This window comes from Gallus gallus, chromosome 7 (assembly GCF_016699485.2).
Source record: "Gallus gallus isolate bGalGal1 chromosome 7, bGalGal1.mat.broiler.GRCg7b, whole genome shotgun sequence".
NCBI classification, from domain to species: Eukaryota; Metazoa; Chordata; class Aves; order Galliformes; family Phasianidae; genus Gallus; species Gallus gallus.
Window position 1 is genome coordinate 5,207,850 of NC_052538.1, and position 20,558 is coordinate 5,228,407.

Below are 20,558 nucleotides of genomic sequence, written 5' to 3' on the forward strand. Positions count from 1 at the left end.
AAGGTGGCCCAGGCTGCCAGTGTAGCTACTCCATACAGCAATCAGTCATGCTGTTTAGGCTGCCAGAACAAGACACAGACGGTATTTGATGCTGGCCTCAGTTTTGGACCTAACATTTTTTTTTTTTTAATGCTATATTTCTCCCTTTAAGTATCCAAGGGCACAAAGCCTGCAGAAAATTCAGTCCTCATCTGCTCTGCTCCTACAGGGCTGCAGCCCAAGGAAGGTCACTCACTCATTCCCAGCTCCTGGGAAAAGGACAAAGGGTGGAATTGTGCTGTACAGCAAGTAAAGACACCAAAGTGCCCCTCTCTATGACAAACCGACATTGCTGAGCTAATTTTCTTGGTGACCTTATCTAAATTAGTCAGAGAATATCCACTGTGATTTATGTTCAGTTGCAATTAAACCCTTTGATGCCTTCTAATTAAATCTGTGAAGATTAATTCCTATCCGGTTCTTTTGATTTCTCCTTAAATAAAAGATAAAACCTGAAATGAATTCCATCCTTCAGAGGGGAGGGGCAGTTGCACCACAGCTCATCTGCCTTTCTGCCCCAAATCACAACTCCACTTTCCTCAATTGGCCAATGTTGACCTACTAGTTCCAAAAGCCCTCATGCTTTCCCTTTTTATCCCCAACAGAACATAAATGCAGTTATTTTTCCACCAATATTCATCATGATTATGTATAACGTAGACTAAGAAACAATCACCAACTGAGTTATCACAAGTATTTCTGCTTGTGGTCTGTCCTTTTGGTGCTCTGGTTTCCAACACATCTTCTAGATGGACTTTGACAGGTCAAGCAATGCGATTACAGCTCTGTAACAACAGCTGAGGCAAGATTAGATCACTTCGGTAAATGTCAGTGATTTTTCACTTCCTTGGGGTTGTTTCTGAACAAGAAAAAAGGTGAACTGCAGAGTGAAATCCCCACCAAATGAGGTGAAGCACTTAAATGCCTCACATGGCACAAAGCTGAGATGTGCTGCAGTCAGGAGAAAAGGTTGTTAGTCTCTTTCTCCTTTTCAAAATCCATCTGATAGATGGTAGTTCACCAGCATCCCAGCCCTGCAGAACCCCAAGTCTGGAAGCCCCTTGCCAGCAGTGCTATTTGCAGCACTACTAATTGTTCTTCCCCACAAAGTTTCTCTAAAAGGCTATTCAAGACTGACGAAACACCTATGGCCTGGTTAGCAGGGAGAGCCCATGTGTTCAGTGCCATATTCCTCATTCCATTCCTCTTTCCAATGTCTCGGGGGTCACATTCCCAATACTGCCCTATTTGAGTACCCATCCCACAATGGCTCAGCATTTACTGAGAGCATTATGTTATCATTTGGCAGCCTGCACTCCTCGAGTTATGCATTTTATAACAACTCAGTGTCACATTGACTAAGCCCATGCTTCCTCCCTGCAGGTGAGTACAGCTATCTGGGGACCACACTGCGCCAGGTGAACATAGAGCCCATGCCCTCTCTGGCCGATATCAGACAGCTAATAGCACTGTATGGAATACTGCCATTAGGTAAGACCACTGCAGCAATCACTACGATGGCTTTTGCTTCCTGTCACTAACACACATTTTTACTGGCTTTGACAGGGCTTGATTAATGGTAATCTAAAGCATTTTGCAGTATAATTGTTTTTCAATTAGGCGTTCCAAGTGAAGACCGTATCATTTTAATAGTGCATCGAGGAGCTTGCACGTGCTATTGTCAGGTATTGCGTTTCCATACCATCTCTGTTCTCATGTTAACAGTTTGTGAATGGCAGCGCATAAAAGGAAATCACTTGGGAAAGATAATAGCTAAAACAAGCTCCAGTGATCAAAATTAATCAAGTTAAGGGAAGGGCCAAGGTTGCAATTTACCTTTTACAAGCTGGCTAATGTTACTCAGTACTAAACAATGCAATCATTTAAGGAATTAGTCTGAGTATGTTTTGGACATCAGAGAGAGCACTTAAATATGCCCTTGCAGTTTTAATGCCAGACTTAAGCAGCATCCAGCAAAGCTTTGCTGCGCTAGGTTGTTTGCCTTTAATGTAAAATCTGCTTCATATTTTGCTTGGGAATGGCATGAAGCCAAGCTCCACTGATTGCAAGAAGTGCCTGTCTCGAGGGCCTCTTACAGTTCACTTGCATCATTTTCTATTTGTGATTTGATTTTGGGGAAGATTTTAACTGGACATATCCACCCCCAGGCCGTGTCATTGTCTGCTCACCCCCTTAATATGGGCGAAATAACATCTCACTGCCTCCCATTCTGGCAAATGGAGCAAAGATAGAATCACAAGGTTGGAAAGGACCTACAAGATCATCTAGCCCAACTGTCCTCCCATTACCCTTGCTACCACAAGCCACTAAACCATATCTCATCCAGAGACTATTCCTCATCCAGACACTGATGACACAGCCTTCTGCTTCTCCCTGCCCTGTGCATGCCTTCCAGAAAGGCAAGTGCTTGGGCTGTTTGGGGTGCACACACAGGGGGGACCCACCATCCACCAGGAGGGCTCAGTGTGCCTCAGAGTTGAGTACAGCAGCCCTTCATCTGGGATTCTCTTACCCCCAAGAGAAGAGCGCTCATTCTGCTTATCACCTCAATCTGAAGAGGCAAGTCAGTGGAACACGATGCTACCAGCACCAACGCTGTTCTCCCTAGCCCAAGTCTTCCCATGTGGTTTGGGGTAATGCTCAGGAGATGGCCACAGGCTTGACCGCAGTCAGCTGGGAGACGTGAGCAGTTATCCCTCTCCGCACTGACTCCATGTGGTTTTTCACATATCAGATAACTCCTCCAAGGTTATGTTTTAACACCATCTAATCGAGTGAAATCGAGCCCCAAGACACTCCCAAAGCGGGAGGGAAGAAAGCCTGTAAATTTTCTACCATTTATGAAAATTGGCAAAAACATCTAAGGAGAAGAGACCCTGGACTAGTTAAACAAACATCATACTTGCAATAGCAGTTTGAATAATGCCTTTGAGTAAAAAAATATTTCCCAAGCCAAGAAAGTCTCAGGAATGGTTTCACCTTTTGGGCAATATGTTATGGATGACATTTCACTTAATTGGTCTCAGAACTAGTTAATCATTATATCATTGTGTATAGTTTATCCTTGAGGTTTTCACCTGATATCAGGGAAAGTTCCAGCTGAAACAGCACTGAGAACGCGAGCAGCTGAAATAAGCAGGAGACAATGGTAGAAGATGCACTTCATCTTAACCACAGAGGAGTTCACTGCTCCCCTCCATAACACACCTATATAGTAGTAATAGATTATTAATATTTGGTCATTTTGTGCCAAAGGCTGGGTGGCTGACAACTTCACTACATCCTGCACAGTGCTGAAATAACAGCGTTTATCTTAGCACTAGGCTCATTGGCATCTATGCAGTGTTCAACCTTCAGGACACAGATAAGCAGCCTCACTGGGTTTGTTGTTCAGAACCACTCTTGCCTACCTGTCTGCCTTATCAGAAACCCTTCTTCAAAAGGAAGTTCTTAAAACTTGAGTTTCTATCACCATCAAGCACCTGAACTGTGCTACAAGCATTTCTGCCAGGCTTTTCCCAGGTGATGGAGCAGATATCTTACAGCCCAGACTGAATTTACCTACAGCAGGCAACGAGGCACACTTGGAAGTGCTGAGTACTCACTGCAAGCAAAGCAGAGCAACCAGAAATGCTCAGCCAAATGAAATGAAGGGAACAGAAAATGGATCCACTTTCTCCAAGCAGACATTTCACTTGCTCTGCAGCATGCAGCTGCCATGTTCCAGGCTAGGGGGATAACGCATGCTGCTCTGCAGATGAGCTGACACCACCCAGTAGCAGTGCACAGGAGGGATATAGGCAACGAGAGGTGGTCAGTCTGAAGCGTTATTTGCTTTCAGTAGAGAGGAAAAGTGCCCTAAAAAAATGGAGGTGCAGACAGAAAGTAAACAAGAGAAAGTGAAATGCATGGTAACATCTGGTTTCAAAATCACTGACAAATGCAGCAGTAATAGATAGTCCCATTAGCTTATTTTCTCCAAAGCTGGGGAAGCTGGAAAGCATCATTTCAGACAGCATCAGGAAGGAGTTCTGCCAGCCCTGTGTGCAGCACGAATCTACACCTTTGTCCAAGTGCAGGGGGACTTGCTCTGACAAATGCTAAGCTTAAAGCCACAGGTATGTCTCTAACCAGGCCTTTACTTGACATCAGTTAGCAACTGTGCACTCAAGTGTGGTACTGCCACAGCTCTGGTTGCACAGAAGTTAACTCCACAGCTCTTGTGCTGTATTAATGAAACAATGAATTCGCATTATAAAATATTTAACATGAAGAGAAGAGGTCGAATTGTTTCATTACATTTATGGCAGACTTAAATGAAAGCAATAACAGCGCCGTATGACTTTTTACAGGCTCCCAAACAGCCCACGAGAAGGCTCCTTTGGTGAAAGCCTTGTTACTAGCTGGCCCCACCGGTGTTGGGAAGAGGATGCTGGTCCACGCCATCTGCACAGAAACAGGAGCCAACCTCTTCAACTTATCCCCTTCCAACATTGGTGGGAAGTACCCAGGCAAGAACGGCCTGCAGATGATGCTCCACATGGTTCTCAAGGTACTGTGCTTTGTGTAGTGCTCTACAGTTGTCCTACAGAAGATGCGACAACCAGAAACAAGCAGAGAACCACCTTGTGATTGCTGGTCCTAAGCTTTGCTTCAGCAGGTACACCAGCTACACCAGGTCCAAAATAAGAGTGCCAATCCAGATTTGAAATGCCCTCCCTGCTTTCATGCCTCCCAAACCACTTGCTGACAGCCAAGGATGGAATGCCCCTTGAGAAAGCCCTTGTAGTAGCCCATATTTTTTCCCACATCAGCATGTCTACAAGCTTTATGTTACCTCGAATATGAAAAGCATCAGATAAAAAGTGTTCTGTTTATGTGCACGTCAGTCAGGAATGCGTTCCATGCAGCATTTAATCAAAGACCAGACTGGAGGTGGTCACAAATTTCCTCCCTGGGGCTGTTGCTGTAAAGCAGCTCTCCCCTGTGCTGCTCTCTGTTTACCCATCAGCAAGCTTTTGACGAGAGAGAATCTCGGTTCAAGATTACGTTAACAGAAACACATGAGAAGTCTGGAAATGAAAGAAGGCACGTGAGCTGTGAAGAGCATATCCCAACTCTTCACTGTAAGAAGAGAGATGCTATCCTGGCAGGATTTCTGCTGAGGAAGGAAGCTGGTAAACATTTCCAGAAGAAATGCACTTATGAAGAAAACACAGCACATACACTAGGAATAGCCCAATGCAATATCCTTCCCTCCACCAGAGGCCTGCTAAAAGACTGAATTCAAATTGGCTTTCCCTGGGATTCAATCAGATGTACTTCATTAAAGCCCGTATTACGGCAGGCTTTGTGGCAGGTGCCTCCATCCCCAGAAGAGACAGGTTTCACAATTAAAAGTAATGCAATCCCCAAGGAGCCCATTTCCCTAGGCACTGCTCAGACCAGCAAGAAAAGCTGCACTCATGGCCCTTTGAAGCTGTAACACTGAGTCTAGCATTCCCTGTGCCACCAGACCGAGTTAGTACTCTCCCCCCCATGTTTCACCCTTCTCTGCTGACTTTGTGCCCTCGTCAATAGCAAAGCCCATGTCTGACTGCAGGCACAGCACACACACCATCCCTTCCATCATCCAGTCCCTGCTGGAGCACAGGGCTGTTAAACACAGGAGAAAGGAGGGCAGCCTTCTTAATCCTATAGAAGGTTCCAGCAGAATGAATTAAGGAGGGCTTTCTTTAATATATACATTCCAACTAGTATATATAGTATTTATACACATATATAGGCACATATTATATATGTATACACATATTATATACATAAGAATGCATCCATATTTATCTATAGAAAAAACCCTTAGTGTTTCCAGATTATACAAAGTCAAATGGTAGCATTATCCAACACCTTCCCCAAGATCAGGGAGAAGCAACCTGAATTTACTTCTCTACTGCAGACCCTACAGAAGTAGGGATGATGCTTTGGGGCTCCTCCACAGAGCACCATGATGGAGGTTGCTCACAGTCAGTCACGTGGAATAAGCATCCAGGCACCTGCTTACTAAAAGGTGACTTGTTCCAACTGCAGCAGCAGCACTGCCCCGAAATCCACTCCTCTAATAACACAGAATAGCACACTCTCTCTTCCCATCTGCATGTTAATTCCTCTACCAATCCATAATGACATAACACCTGTCTTAGCATCATCCGAGTCAGCTACATTTAATTTCCATTCTTAATTGCTTTGGTTGCTTCACCTCTCCCCGCCACCTCTGTTCCCATGGCTGGGTTGCTAATTTGTCTAATCCCCTCACTACTTTGATTTGGATTGTTCTCAGAGCCAGTCTAGAAGCCAGCTTGGTCAGTACTACCAGGTCAGCTCCCACCTTTGATCTGGTCTACATTACCAGCTGCCATCACTCAGAGCTGAGTAGGCTGTCCTTGGCAGCTTGGAACCCTACCCATTCCTTCAAGTTTTGTAAGCGTGTGCTGGCTGCTGGCAGTGGTTTCACAGAGACGCCCTAAACCAGTGAATAGCACTGGAAAAAATGAAGAGCTCATTCATTTCAGATGCAAGAGCCAAATCCATTACTCCCCCCCCATCTTCCCCCGTTATTTCTGGGAGGAGACTACAAGAGACATACCAGCCCTGATCCAAAAGAGAGATGCGTGTGTTGCTCAAAGCATGCATTTTAAATGTCACATGAGGGTAATAGCTTCTCATACCAGAGCAGGAAAACCCCGACATTTCAATCTGCCTATTCAAAAGAAACATAAGGAAGGTTAATATTGAGTGGGAAAGCTTTGAATAAAGCTGGAAACGCCGAGCTCCAGCAATTGTATTCTCCATAAAGACACAAAGCCTACCAGGTCAGCTCTGCTTCTGGGAAGAGAGGATCTGTCTCAAGCAGAGACACAAAGCTCAAACCAGAGCATCCTGGAACACTTCAGCTAAGCCATGTTTTCCAAGCATTGAGCCAGCTTGAACTCAAATGGAGCTCTCTGCCAGCTTGTACCAACCAAGGGTCAGCTCTCCCATCACAGCACAAACAGATGCAACGGTGCTACAGCTCATATACAAGATGTGAAGAAAAATAGGGGAGGAAGCATAGAAACAAAAGCAAATCCACAAAGGCTCATGGAGAAAAGTAAAGGCTGATGGCATGATGTGACATGGTGTAAAACATAAATAGTACACAAGGCTCAACTCCAAGGCAATGCAAGCAGCCAGCACTGGTTCCCCATTAGCAGCCATCAGGTTAGTCACTACCAGAATGACACAGGTGAAAAGGTGGTCAGGAGGAAGTGAGGGGATTAGCAGCTCAATGCAAAAGTTCCACTGACCAGTTCTGCAGTGCAAGCAGGCTGCAGGTATTTCATCACCATCACTGTCAGGAGACTGCATGATCAGGCTCCTTGGTTATGCTATATAGCACATCAGAGGCAAATACCTTATACAGAAAGGAAAAGCAATTGAGCTGATGTAAGATTAAATGGCATAATCCTTGCACTGAATAGCAACATAATTTTGTCAGTGTTTTTTTTTCCCCCAGTGAATTGGGTTCATTCATTTGTAACCACTGCTGCACCGTCCCTCTGGACAGGTCATTTTTAGGACAATCTGAAGAACCAGGTATGGTTTACCTTAGGGCACTGAGCATTTCGCTGTCAAAAGGGACTCCCATTACAGCTGAGATGTGGGAACAGCACTATCAGCCTTACCCTCTAGCTGTCCAGGAGGGATTCTTATCTTGCTGCAGTGCAGCCTGCTAGAAACCCAAACCTGAAGGTTTGGAATCTCATTGGGCAGGATTAGAAGGGTGAAGGAGCCATCTGCTGGCAGCTCCTCCAAACCAGGGAGAACGCAGTAAATCTAACAACATTTCAATTACAAATTAATTACGTACAGCACATTTAATTATCCATGGATTCAAACTGTCCGTGGATAATTTAGATGAAGCACTTTCGTGGGGACATACAGCATATCTGCCAGCAGTGTAAATGAGATGCTTCTGGCAGCCTGATCCGTCATCTGGAGAAGACAACAGAACTCAATGCACTGTGTTTGGGCTGCTAGCTCACTGCCTACCAGTGACAGAACCATAGAATGGCCTAGGTTGAAAAGGACCACAGTGATCATATAGTTTCAACCCCCCCTGCTATGTGCAGGGTCACCAACCACCAGACCAGGCTGCCCAGAGCCACATCCAGCCTGCATCCAAGTCATTGCCCCAACACAGAACACACAGGGAAGCATCTATTTAAGAGGCAGCTAGCACTGAGTATGTTTGTGGCATTTCCACTTAGCTGGGGGGACAAAAAACAGAAGAGCACAGGTGTGAAAATGGTAAGAGCCCTTCCCTTACCAGTTAAAATGAAACTCTAGGCTGGTTAAAGCCTTCAGGCTGTTTGAGAGGGCTGCTAACCACAGAACCACCTCTGAGCCAAGTGGGGAAGATCCCTCCAGGCTACTGCAGCCCTGCTGAGGAGACATCACAACTCCCTTTGAAGCGTATAAGCAGAGCTCAGCCACTGCCAACAGCTTAATAGTCTCCATAACCTCCCCCAGCCTTATTCCCTGTGTCAGATTGTGCTGCAGCATCAGACGCACAGGTATAGAGGAAATACTGCAGGAGAGCTGCATTGCTCATCTTTGCACAGCTATAGCAGCATGTAAAGCAAAGCCACCAGGATGGGACTGTTCTCTAGAGGGAGGAGACATGCAGCATTGCTTTGCATCAGCTTTAGCAGAGGAGCAGCCCACATCAGCATGCAGGTCAGCCACTGTTAGAAAGCTCCCCTTAGCAGCACTGAGTTCGGGGACGGTCTCTGACTCAGAGCAGCCACACATCAAAACAGACTCCATAGCACATAAAATGCAAATATTATCCTTCAAGAAGGCATGCGTTGCTTTTAACAAATACATCATAACCCACCTTTCTGATCTTTGTGAGTCTGAGTTATCCAAAGAATCCTCCCATTTCAGCTCCAGCATAGGATCACCACCATAGCATTCTTCCACCTGCCTTCAAGACTGCCTATAAGCAGCTAGGAGCTAATTGAATTCACCTGCAAGTGCAAATCAGCAGGGCTGCTTGCATTTCCTGCAGGTGTGTGAGCTCTGGACTAACAGGATGCTCAGCAGAAAGCCCTGAGCCTAGGAGTGCCTCTGCACAGCTCTACTCAGTGTAACCACAAACCTGTCCCCTCTGTTGTGCCTTGCAGAACATGTGTGGGTGTAGGAATATGTAAAACACACCTCTGAAAATAGATAAATAGGAGGTAGATAAGAAGTGTCCAACCTTAGACGGGCAGCTGTGCTATTTCAGCCTGTCATTTTGCTCCATCTTGCTTGCGCCCTACTCTGCTGGGCAGAGATGTTACCCCTTAGGTTGTACGTATAAACATTCACATTACTGCTAAGGCCCACCTATCCGTATCTGCAGGTTTTTCATAATGCTCACCATGACACCATCTATTGGTTTCATTATTGATGCTGAATAGCTCTCCCTTCCAACAAAGGAGAAATCTCTGTTTTCCTCAGTGAACTTGGAGGTACCACTTGGCATATTCCAGGGCTGACACGTTCCTGCAAATAACGTGCCACGTGCCAAAGATGGCATTGTTTGCACTTCACCTATCAGCAGCACAGTGAGGCAAACAAGCCTCACGGCTTTCATCTGCCATTCTTTCCCCTTCTCTTCAATGCATTTTTACTGCACGGACGCAGCCGTGCTCTTGGCCATAAAAATGAGCTGTGGTGCTTTGAAGGAAGACGTTCACGTCTTAATTCTTCCTGCTCCAGCTGTCAGTCAGCCACTGAGCTTATGATGTATACAACTTAGTGGTTTTGTAAGCTTCCTTCCTGGAAGCAGCAGCTTCAACTGGGGGAAGGGAAAAGAAATAAGCAGGACAGAAGAATGCTTTCTCGTTACCCGTTGACTCCTCAAGCCATCACTTTTGTTGCTGAGCAAACCAGCACAGCTCCGAGAGCCACTGGAAAGTGATTAAAATTTGGCAGCAGAATGTCTAAACCACTGGCGTTTCTATAGCAATAGGGAGAGTGCAAGATGTGAAGAAGCCTGTAGCATTGCTGCCATCCTGCTGTGAACCAGAGGTATAGTGCTCTGACTTTGGAGCCGGAAAGCCCATTTCTATAGACTCCCCCCCCACCCCTTCCAATTTAACAGGCTCCATTTTAATTCTCGGGCTGACTGCGGATTAAATGCTATGTTGTAAGCCAGGTTGCCTATCAGCCTATTTTGCTTAAGGGTTCCTTTTGCAGAACGGCAGCCGGATTTGGGTTGGGAAGTGCAGCATAAGCACAGCAGCCAGAACGATCCAATCTGGGATGAGTTCTCACCTTTAGCTTCCTAAACAGAATCCGTTTGATGTGCCAACACTACCGAGCAGAGCCAACGCTGCTCACGAGTGCTGCTCATTTCTAGGGAAAAAAAAATAAACCCAGCTAATTGTAACTGCTGAAATATGGATTCAGAAGCATAATTACAGGCACCCAGGTATGAAATTGTAGCCATTTTAATCAACTTCTCGCGTTCCCTCTCCCATTTTCTCTTAGGTGGCCAAGCAGCTGCAGCCTTCAGTCGTGTGGATCGGAGACACGGAGAAAACATTCTACAAAGCAGTGCCGAAGGCTGAAGAACAGGTGAGGTGCTCCTTTCTTATTTCGGTGCTGATGATTTCCAACACAAAGGAGAAGGTCTATTTCTCAGCTCAGCACGTACCCGTATGACCGGACCTGCCGAAGCTTGCTTGATCATGGTTTGTCTCACTAATGTTTTTTTTTTTCTTTTAAGAGAGTCTTGTGACCTGTGGGGGCTCTTAAGAAGTCGCATTTCTCTCCTACCCAGCCGTACTTGCTGTATTTAAAAATAGTCCAGTCACTGCTCATCAGTGCACTGAAAAGCAGGAGAGAATAGTGGAGAATTTCAAAACACGAGGCCAGAAACTAAAAGTGAGGATGAGCTTAAATTGTTCGGGTCTATTAATTTGAGAAATTGGATGGAGCCGAAGCGAACGATAAAGTAACGAGGATAAATTTCCACTGTGAAAGCAAAGAGCATATATTAAACAGTTATGTTTACAGATTATTTTCTTTGGGCTCCCCGGAGTCCTGTTTGCTTCCATTCCTTCCCATCTTGTGTCGCTTCCCCACCAGAAAGGAAATTAAAGCACTGCCCAATAGGCACAGCAACTCAGGCACCGCAGCAGAGAGCCGTTCACCTGAAGTCCTGATTAGATTCATGCTGCTTGCAAAATAGTTCACAAAATTAAACATTTTTTTTTCCCCTAAGGCAAGTGCTGTGTGCTTAGGCTGGGTGATGGACACAAGCCTGGTGATTTGGAAGATATCACATTGGATGAGGCCATTGAGCGCTGAGAGGGCTGCGTGAGCTCATGGGCGTGCAGGGCTTGATGCCCTCTAGTGGTTCTTACACTGGGAGCGAACGTTCAAGTGCAGATGGGGATTAAAACGAAGACCGGAGGCCAAAGGTTGCCTGGAGTATTCGTGAGCTTTATCTGTTTTGAAAGGAAAAATAGCCTCTGTCCAATCCTCTGTAAAGGGTGCAGAGCAGTCAGGTATCAAATACGTTATGGTAACCCAGCTGCCACGGATGACATGCAAGCAGTTAAGCCACTCATACTTAAACAAATAGGGGTCACCTTCACCATTCACCCCACTTTTCTCCAGCTCAGGTGCACATGATGGCTGAGATCCTAGCTTGCCTCTGTGACAGGTTCTCTTGCCACTGATATATTTCTTTCAAGGTGGAGGAGGTAATGTTAGCTTTCAGTACATATCCATTAACTGCGTGCACTCTGGACACACATTACCTTCAGAAGTGTAGCAGGAGCTGCTGACACACAAATGCCAGTCAATAGGCTTAACACAAGAGTAGAATCTTTCCCTTGTCTCTAGCACCAGTACAGGCATTTATAATTTGAAAATTAAGATTCCTACAGGCTAAGCAACAGGCACCCATAACAAATGAGGGATTAATGGGAATCCGTGAATATCACATCACCCAAAAAACTGGTGCTCTAAATGCAGGGGATAAATTGGGACTTATTTTTGTGAGACAGGAGTCAAACAATTGCTTTAAAAATTCTCTGCGTCTTCTGACAGAGCATGTTTTCCCAGCAGAAGGCACTTTATTAATATAAGGAAGGCTGGCCTGAAATTGAGGCAAGGTAGCTGCCAACTGCATAGCAAAAAAACACACACCTAGAGTAAGGTTCTTCATTGAGTGTGATTGACCGGGTTGTTAAGTCTCAGTTATTCTTGGAGAGGCTTCTAAGTCATCAGACTTTTCTGAATACATACAATCATAGAACGGCTTGGGTTGGATGGGACCTCAAGGATCATCATGCTCCAACCCCCCAGCCACATGCAGGGCCACCAACCTTCATATCTAATACTAGACCCCTTAACCCAGTTATTCATTTGTAGTTTATTAACCGTGGTGTAACACTACAGCAATTTGATGAAGCTTCTTCCAACCGTCACTTGATCCTCATCAAACTTAAGTACCCAGTGAAAAGTTTTGCTCAACAGTCATCTGTTCTGTAGATAAGAGTTGAATATTTATAACAAGGTCAAACAGCAATTGTCACAAAGATCTGAGTCCTGAATTCAAAGAGCTGAGATTCTCAGCAACGTAAAATCAAAGAAGAAATCAGGGAGTGTGTTTTTTATATTGAAAACACCAGTAGGGGTTGGTAGATGAGAACATCCGTGAGCTATGAGAATTCCAGGCCAGGTTACATACCCATGTGTTCTTTCTATCCATTAGGGATCACCAAGTGCACAGGTCCAAGGAATGTTTCTTGAACTAAAAAAATGAGGATTTCCTACTTTAAACGAGTTGTTGCTTCCTTCCTGCTTTCCAGGAGGGAGCCGGCAAATGCACTGATAAAAGACACCAGCACTCAAACCCACAAATCTCTGGGCAGAAATCAGTTTGCAGAAGACAAAGGCTTTCTACTTAGGTTGAGCATCTAGCCTGTTTGCACTAAGTGTAAGGAAACTAGTGAACAAAACCCAGATCCCACTGCATATAGCATGTCCATGTATAACACGCATACCTACATTATTCATACCTACAGTTGTTACTTCACCTCATTAACTCTAAATTGTCAGTACTGATAACAGCTCTTTCCTCCTTGTATTCACATGCGTGCTCTGAAGATGAATCCGAAACGCCTGGAAAAGATTCTCCCCAAATTCCTGAAGGCTTTGAAAGCAGAGGACAGAGTGCTGCTCGTGGGGACCACCAGCCGGCCCTTTGATGCTAAGATCAAACCTTTCTGCAAAGTTTACCAAAAAATCATCCTGATCCCTCGGCCTGACTATGCTTCTAGATTTGGCAAGTATCTCAAGTCTTTCTGACAACTGCTACTGCTCAGCATCCGTGCTTGCTTTCTGCTCATCCTCAGAAGTGTTTTTCAGCTAGTTTGTTTGGAGCACGCTGAACACAACCCCAGCTGCTATTTCACTGTGTGAGGGATAAGATCCCTTTTCAAGGCACATTCTCGATGTTAAGCTTTTATTTTACACGGGGAATATGAATTTCTGCCACTCGTCTCTCATTTCCGAGTTCTAAACAGTGGGCCTCTCCATGAACAGGACCGTGTCTGGTTCCGTATTGTACTTAATAACGTGAATTACTGCAAGAAAAAAAAAAAATGGTAGTTTGTTCACATCCTTCAGAAGTGGATGGTAGACGGGCTTTTGTTCCCAGAGGTATCATTTTCTCCTGATTGTATCATGTGGTTTAATACACTTTTCTGGGTACTATGTAGTCTGGATGTGGTGACTCATAAGCAGAAGGGCTGTTGAGGTTCAGTCTAAAGATGATGTGGAAGAAAGATTTAGGACTATTCACAGTGATACCAAACACTTCTAAGCCAGGACTCTCAATGGTACGTTTCTCCCACCAGAAGCTCCTAGCATGAATATCCCTATTGATCACCACATCAAGGAGAACAGGCTCCTTTCATGCCACTGATCTCTGGTGGATCATATCCCAAAAGAATACAGAATGAAAAGAAACCACATTCAGTCCGGAGACCTCGCTACACAATTGTGCTCTGAGTAAACCAGACAATATTGCTCCACATCTTCATCTCGTTACAAAATGATGCAACTGTGTTTTGAAGTCCATTTCTGTGCTGCCTTTCAAGGAGGCAGCCAAGGTACTGAGATGATGCATGTATGGGAAAGCTCAAGGCAGATTTTGACTGCCTAGCACGTTGTAAATCTCTCCCACATTCAATAATTTTCAGTGTGGATGGGAAATGGTCCTTAAGCACGCTAACATGTGTTTCATGTTAGGTTACAGCTCTGATTAATTGCTAACAGATAAGAGACTTGAATAAGACCTAGAGAAAGGAGGTGATAGCAGCTGAATTTAGCTACATTCACTCCTGGGGGCTGAACCTGTCACATCCTGGGATTCTCGCCACTAATTTGGAGTCAAAAGGGCCAGCCGAAGGGATTTCAGCTTGCAAACCTCAGAATGCCCCCGAAAGTTAACTCTTGACATTTTAAAGGAGATGGAACTTCTAGTTTTAATTCTTTGATGTTGTCCCATTTAAGGCAGCGCCTGCCCTGGCGTTCAATGGAAACAAGGTTGTTACAGCACAGAGCACTCATCTTCCCATTGTGACAACTTACAGTGCCTGACAGCCCATCTGATAACTGAAGAAACCTTTTTTGGCCATGACATAACAACCACGTATAGCTGCAGTGCACAGACTTTGCCCATTCACTACAACCTTCCTTTTGCTACAGACCAGAAGAACTCCAGTCTGTGCATGGTGGCAAACATGCAGTGGAAACCATTAGGCTGGTAACACCAACTTTCCACCCAGCCTTTTAATGCCTCTCTGAGGTAGTCCGTTTGATTACAAATTGCAAATCAACAACAACAAATTATTGCTCTGATTACTTCATTTTTGAAAGCAAAATCGCGGGCAATTCAGTTGTCGTTGGTCTGAGCAGTTTGCAGCTACAAGAAACAAGCAGGTCCGCCATTATTCAAGAAGCAAAATGTCAATCACGGAGACATTTACACCTGCATACAACATGTGCCTGCATAGCTGGAGGCACTGGGCTTCAAAACCAGACTTCAAGTCCCCATGGCAGCCCCATGCTCATGGAGGAACCCTAACCCTAACTCTATCCTTATGGAGACCCATCAGGTCACCCAAATAAAGCCAGGCTGTTAATGGAGGTGCTTAACTCTGCACATCCCAATGGGAAAATACTGGACAAGCTTCCTTTCCATGTCTACTCACAGGCTTATTTAAGTAGCCCTTTGCATTTTTACGTTCTGTGCCCATAATGCAGAACTATTTCTCCTGCTTTCCTTAACATGTGTCTTTGGCATTCTCTCCCTTTCTATGTTGGACTCTGCTGAGCAGTGTTATGGAAACACGCCATCACACAGCACGGTGGAGAGATCACCAAGCTGCTGAGCATCAGCTGCCTGGCCAAGCTGTCGGATGGCTTCACCCAGGGCTGCATTGTGCAGGTGGTGCGGGCAGTGCTGAGCGAGCTGCGCCTCCTGCAGATGGCCAGGAAGCCCCTGTGTACTGCTGAGTTCCTCACCCCTCTGGCCAGCCAGGACCCCGTGTACAATGAGGAGGAGGAAACATTTAAGGTGATGTTAAGAGCTGTGCTAACTGGCTCTCTTTCCTCATCCCCCGCTGTGTGGGCACATTTGACCTGGGGATCTGCTCATTCTGCTGATACCCTTGCATGCATGGATGAATGATGCACTGCGCCATTGGTGCAGTGCATCCATCCTTTGCTTGGTGGGAGCTGCCACGTGTAAGCGTGGCTGTATTTTCTTCAGGAGGCAGAGAGCTCAGACATCCAGGATCCTCAGGGTGTTTCAGGATCAAATTCTAAGTCCTTTTCTCAACATTTTCTCCCATGAGAATTTTCTCACACCAGTTTTTGCCTGTGGGATTCAAAAAGTGACTCTCCACCCCCAGGGCCATAAAATATTTAAGGCAAACACCAGTGTGCTGCGCGCCCCTCAAATACACAGGGATTGTGCTGCAAAGAGGCGATCAGTGGGCATGGCGGGGTGGGCTGGGGTTGGGCTACAGATGATCTGAAAGGTCTTTTCCAACCTTAATGACTCAATGGTCCAATGATTCCATGGACCTTCTTGCAGACCGTGGAGGTCTCCCACCAAGAGGTTTCCTTTCCGTTCTGCTCTTTGCACATCCCTTGGCTCTGCATCCCCATAGCACCTTGCGAACTAATAGGATGCAGTCCCTAGCAGCCTGGTCCAAACCCTTCCACCGCTAACCTAATGATAGCGGATATTTCTCCCAGCCCTACTGAATGCTCTCCAATTTCCACTTTGAGCCATTTGGCTCACTCAGCATAGGCAGTATTTGTGATATTTGGCAAATTACTCTTGTTTTCCTCGTGCTTCCTATCTAAACCCATATCTTTCCTCAGGGATAGGCTAATGGTTCAGTGTTGCAGCACAGAAAAAACCTCGTATCATTCCCAGCTCCGAGTCCTAATCCATTTGTGCCCTGAAACATGAAAGCTAGCATTTAGCACAAGTTTAACTCACAAATGCTGTTCCACTACCCACAAACGTGCCTGTTTTGTACAGCAAGGAGCACGCAGGCAGCACTTCATTTTGAACGCTGCTACTATCGCCCTCAGCATCTCATGGCCATCGTTTCCTTGCGTTAATTACAGCCCTTAAGAAAGTGTTTCCTTTTATCTGTGTCAAATTTGTTTCCCTTTAAATGTCACGGAAGCCGGCCTCAACACCTGTAATATGGCACAGGGGAAGAGGACTGTCAAAATGGCCTCGTGCATCAATTAACTCAGTATCTTCATCTCTCCGCACACAGAAGGACCTTTTCCTGAGCCTCTAATCATTGCCATTGCTGGACCTCTTCTGTTGCTTTGCTTTGTCCCTTTTGAAGCGGGGTGGCTAAAACTTAAAGCAGCATTCAAAGTGAAGATTAACGCTGTGATGAATCTTTGATTTCTATTCACTGGAAACATGAATCTCCCTGTTTGACATTTATATTCCGCCAGTGCTCCGAAATGAATATAAATAATGCAAAAATTTTTGTGATAACGTGATTTCTTTGCCCAATTTACTCAAGTTTCTGGCCCAATTATCCATTCGCCACGTTTCTGAAATTAAAAGTTATCGCACCAGTGGGATTGATACAAATCCTCACACAGAAATAACGGGAGTCCTACAGAGCAACGGGTGCTCAGCCAGCACTCCGGCTCTGCCTGGCAGTGGCTGATATGAAACACACGTAAGATGTAGGAAAACCCATCCCAAAGAGCTGCGGATGTCATTCCTGAAGGTTTTTAACTCTGATCTGTCACATACTGTCCATCGCTTACATCCCCAGCTCAGGTGCTGGTGGGTTATAGTGATAAATCTTTTTCCTTTGGCCGTATCTGAGGAGCTGGCTTCATTAAGCCCGGGTAGCTGCCCTGATAACCAAAGAGTCAAAAGCAGACGGCGTTGCATGTCCATTAGCAGGTAGTTTGCTGCATTTGAAAACGCAGATTCACGGAATCACAGATTCATTCAGGCTGGAAAAGTCCTCCCAGATCCCCACATCCAACCCCAACCCGCCCCACCATGCCCACTGACCACAACCCTCAGTGCCACATCCCCACAGTTATGGAACACCTCCAGGGACGGTGAACCCAATACCTCCATGGGCAGCTGTGCCACTGCAGCACTGCTCTTCCTGAAAATAAATGGTTCCCAATATCCAACATGCACCAGAGACAGAATGGTGGCATTAAACGGTGGTTTGTGGCCAGAGGAAAGACTTCAAGTTCAGATGAATGGGAACCAATTGGGAACCATTGTGTTTTATCAATCATGTCAACACCCAGTGGCATGTTAATCTCTGGTGTGGGCAGGCCTTGCTGATAAAGTTCTGCATGTACATATGGGGATTGACTAATTCCCACACAGTACTAATTTTAAAGCACTGCCCTCTCTTTCATTTTACATTACTTTAACGTGGCCTTGTTGACATTACAGCCCAGGAGCTTGGCAAGTGCGCGGAGCGACTGTACCAAAACCATTTACAAGTCATAGGACTGTGAACAGGCATCTGAAAGCAATAAACAGGTTTTTAATGTTCAGGGGTTTGTTTGGTTTCTTAAGCTCTCTCATTGAAATAAAAACTGTCTGGGTCGATTTGCAGGACCATGAGAAGCATATGCTTTGTCTGCTGCCAAGTTTCAGACCAGAAGGGGTTTTGACAAGAGCTGTATGCCTTGGAAATAGGGTTGATCGGAGAAGTTCTAACATTTCCATAACTATAGCAACACAAAAATGGCCCAGCTAAGTATTCCTGTTAATGAGACACACTTCAAGCAGGCAGTGGCCATCCTTCTTGTTATAATGACGTCTTCGAGAGATCTAAGGGTTTTATTTCTGCTGCTCCACAAACCAGCCAGGGTTGTAAGAACGTTGTAAGGAGCGCTCCATTGTAGCAGTAAAAGGTCTCTTAACTGTTCATATATATTTTTTTTAATGTTATTAAAACATACCTATGCTTTCTGGTTCTCCTAGGCTTGGTATGCCAAGACACCGCTGGGCCGAGCGCGAAGCAAAGCAGCGGCGAAGAGAGAGAAAGCAGGAAAAGGAAAAGGGAAAAAGAAGTAAGAAGATGAAGGGAAAGGGAAACGCCAACTTCCTCCAACATCACTGGACGAGGGGGAGGCGTTGGGAAAGCAGGCATTCTGGAATAAAGCATCACAAGTTACAGCTGTCTCGGGAAAGAGAACTCATTTCTGAATGTATTTTTAGACGCTAAAGGATAGGATGAGACGTCAACGTGACGAGTGGCTCTCAGAGGATAAAGAGTTAATGACCATCGGCTTGCTCAAGCATTATTTATTCCAAGAGGTTTTAGGGGGCAGAGGGGTTCATTACTCAGAACTGTAACATGCCATCAACTTTTAGGCTACCCTCATTTATTTCAGCAAGTAACTCTCCTTAAAAATTGATGTCACGTTAATGTCTTTCATTACTTTAATATCCTATATGCTTTATAAAACTAACTGCTTTATGTATCTGTAAGTCTAATGTGTTACAGTTCTCAATAAAACTATTACGGCCGTAAAGACTGCTTTTTAATTGGGATGGATTATAAGACACTTAGTGCCATATATTTACATAGCCACATGAGGACCAGCACTTCTTCACCTTTCGATGCATCAGTGTGGATAGATTAATGTATGCGTTCACAGAGAGCAACGCTGAAAGCAGGGCCAAAGCAAAGGGTGATGTTCAGCTTGGTGGAGGAGGGGAGGGGATGGAACTGAACCTTTCCTGCTGGTAGTGAGAAATCAAGTGGAAAAAGATGCTCCTGGAAAAGGTAGGCAGAACATAAGCCTGGAAAGATTCCTGTAGGTACAGAGAACAATTCAGGTAATCATATCATTGAGCACAGCAGAGGGGTCTGGCTGGCTCTGGTTAATAAAGTGAGTTTTCTCCCCGAGGGCAGAGCAGGCTCCTGTGCTAACACAGCAAACTCTCTTTTCCTGTGGTCCTCATTGGCCAGCCCCTTTAGCCACCTGGCACAGGGCTCCCCTGGATTTCAGCCCTCCAGCCTTGAGGCTGCATCCCCTGGAGGACCCACATTACAGGAGAGGAAATGTTTGCCAGATCCTCGTGCAATGCCCCAGGGTTTTGTGAGGCTGTGTGAGCTTTCCAGCAGCCTCCAGCCATCCAGCAGCAATCCAGCTGCCGGAGCCTCATCATGACCCACCCAAGGGACTGCTGAGTACACTTTTCCAGGCCCTGGATTTAATCATTTCCAACAGAGCAGCCTCAACATTTGGCTTTCCTATCTTTACTCCTTCTTTGCAGACTCTGTCTTTGCAACCTTCTTCTTAGTAGCTTGCAGCAGGCTGATGCATGCATGGTATGATGAGGAGGGGACAAAGCAGGCAGCAGGTTGGCAACCAGGGCAAAGCCAGCAGAGAGCAGGAAACTCTGCCATGTTCAGCTGCCTTTAGTCGAGCTTGAGGCCTCCGTTAGTCCTCTTGGGTGGCTGAGGACCAATTGTAATGCTGTTTATAATTATCATTACAGAAAGTGCAGCTACTTGAAAATGAAGCTGTCGCATCAAGCAGAGCCAGCCCGCAGTAATTTCAGTGTCAGTGGCTCAGCTACTGAATTAAGTGGCCCTGGCTGGATCTGCTGCAGAGGCTAACCGTGCTGTGAGGCTAACCACACACACAGCGTTGCCATGCCAAGGTGCTGCAGAGAAAAGCATGGCAAAGCCCACTGCAGGCATTGCACAGCGCTTTGCAGGTGCAGCCTCCTTGCATGGCAGCCCTAACACCCGGTGAGGAAGAAAAAATCCCCTTTCACAGACTCGTAGAATCACTCCAATTGGAAAAGACCTCTCAGAGCCTCAGGTTCAACCCCAGCGCACCCTACCATG

The 20,558-nt window shown here is 45.6% G+C and overlaps 1 protein-coding gene across 2 annotated transcripts in view; it reads left to right on the forward strand.

Moving 5' to 3' along the window:
- IQCA1 (IQ motif containing with AAA domain 1) overlaps positions 1-19,230 on the forward strand; it is an 85,457-nt gene extending 66,227 nt beyond the window's left edge. The window contains exons 13-18 of one of the 2 annotated variants that reach the window (XM_040703934.2): positions 1,423-1,530; positions 4,413-4,612; positions 10,636-10,722; positions 13,267-13,444; positions 15,504-15,742; positions 18,677-19,230. In XM_040703934.2, the coding sequence (XP_040559868.1) occupies positions 1,423-1,530; positions 4,413-4,612; positions 10,636-10,722; positions 13,267-13,444; positions 15,504-15,742; positions 18,677-18,769 (905 nt within the window). In that variant the 3' untranslated portion in view covers positions 18,770-19,230. Of the gene's footprint in view, positions 1-1,422; positions 1,531-4,412; positions 4,613-10,635; positions 10,723-10,873; positions 11,168-13,266; positions 13,445-15,503; positions 15,743-18,676 lie in introns of those variants that run through there. The other variant, XM_040703935.2, reaches the window with a different exon arrangement.
- The last annotated feature ends 1,328 nt before the right edge of the window (positions 19,231-20,558 follow it).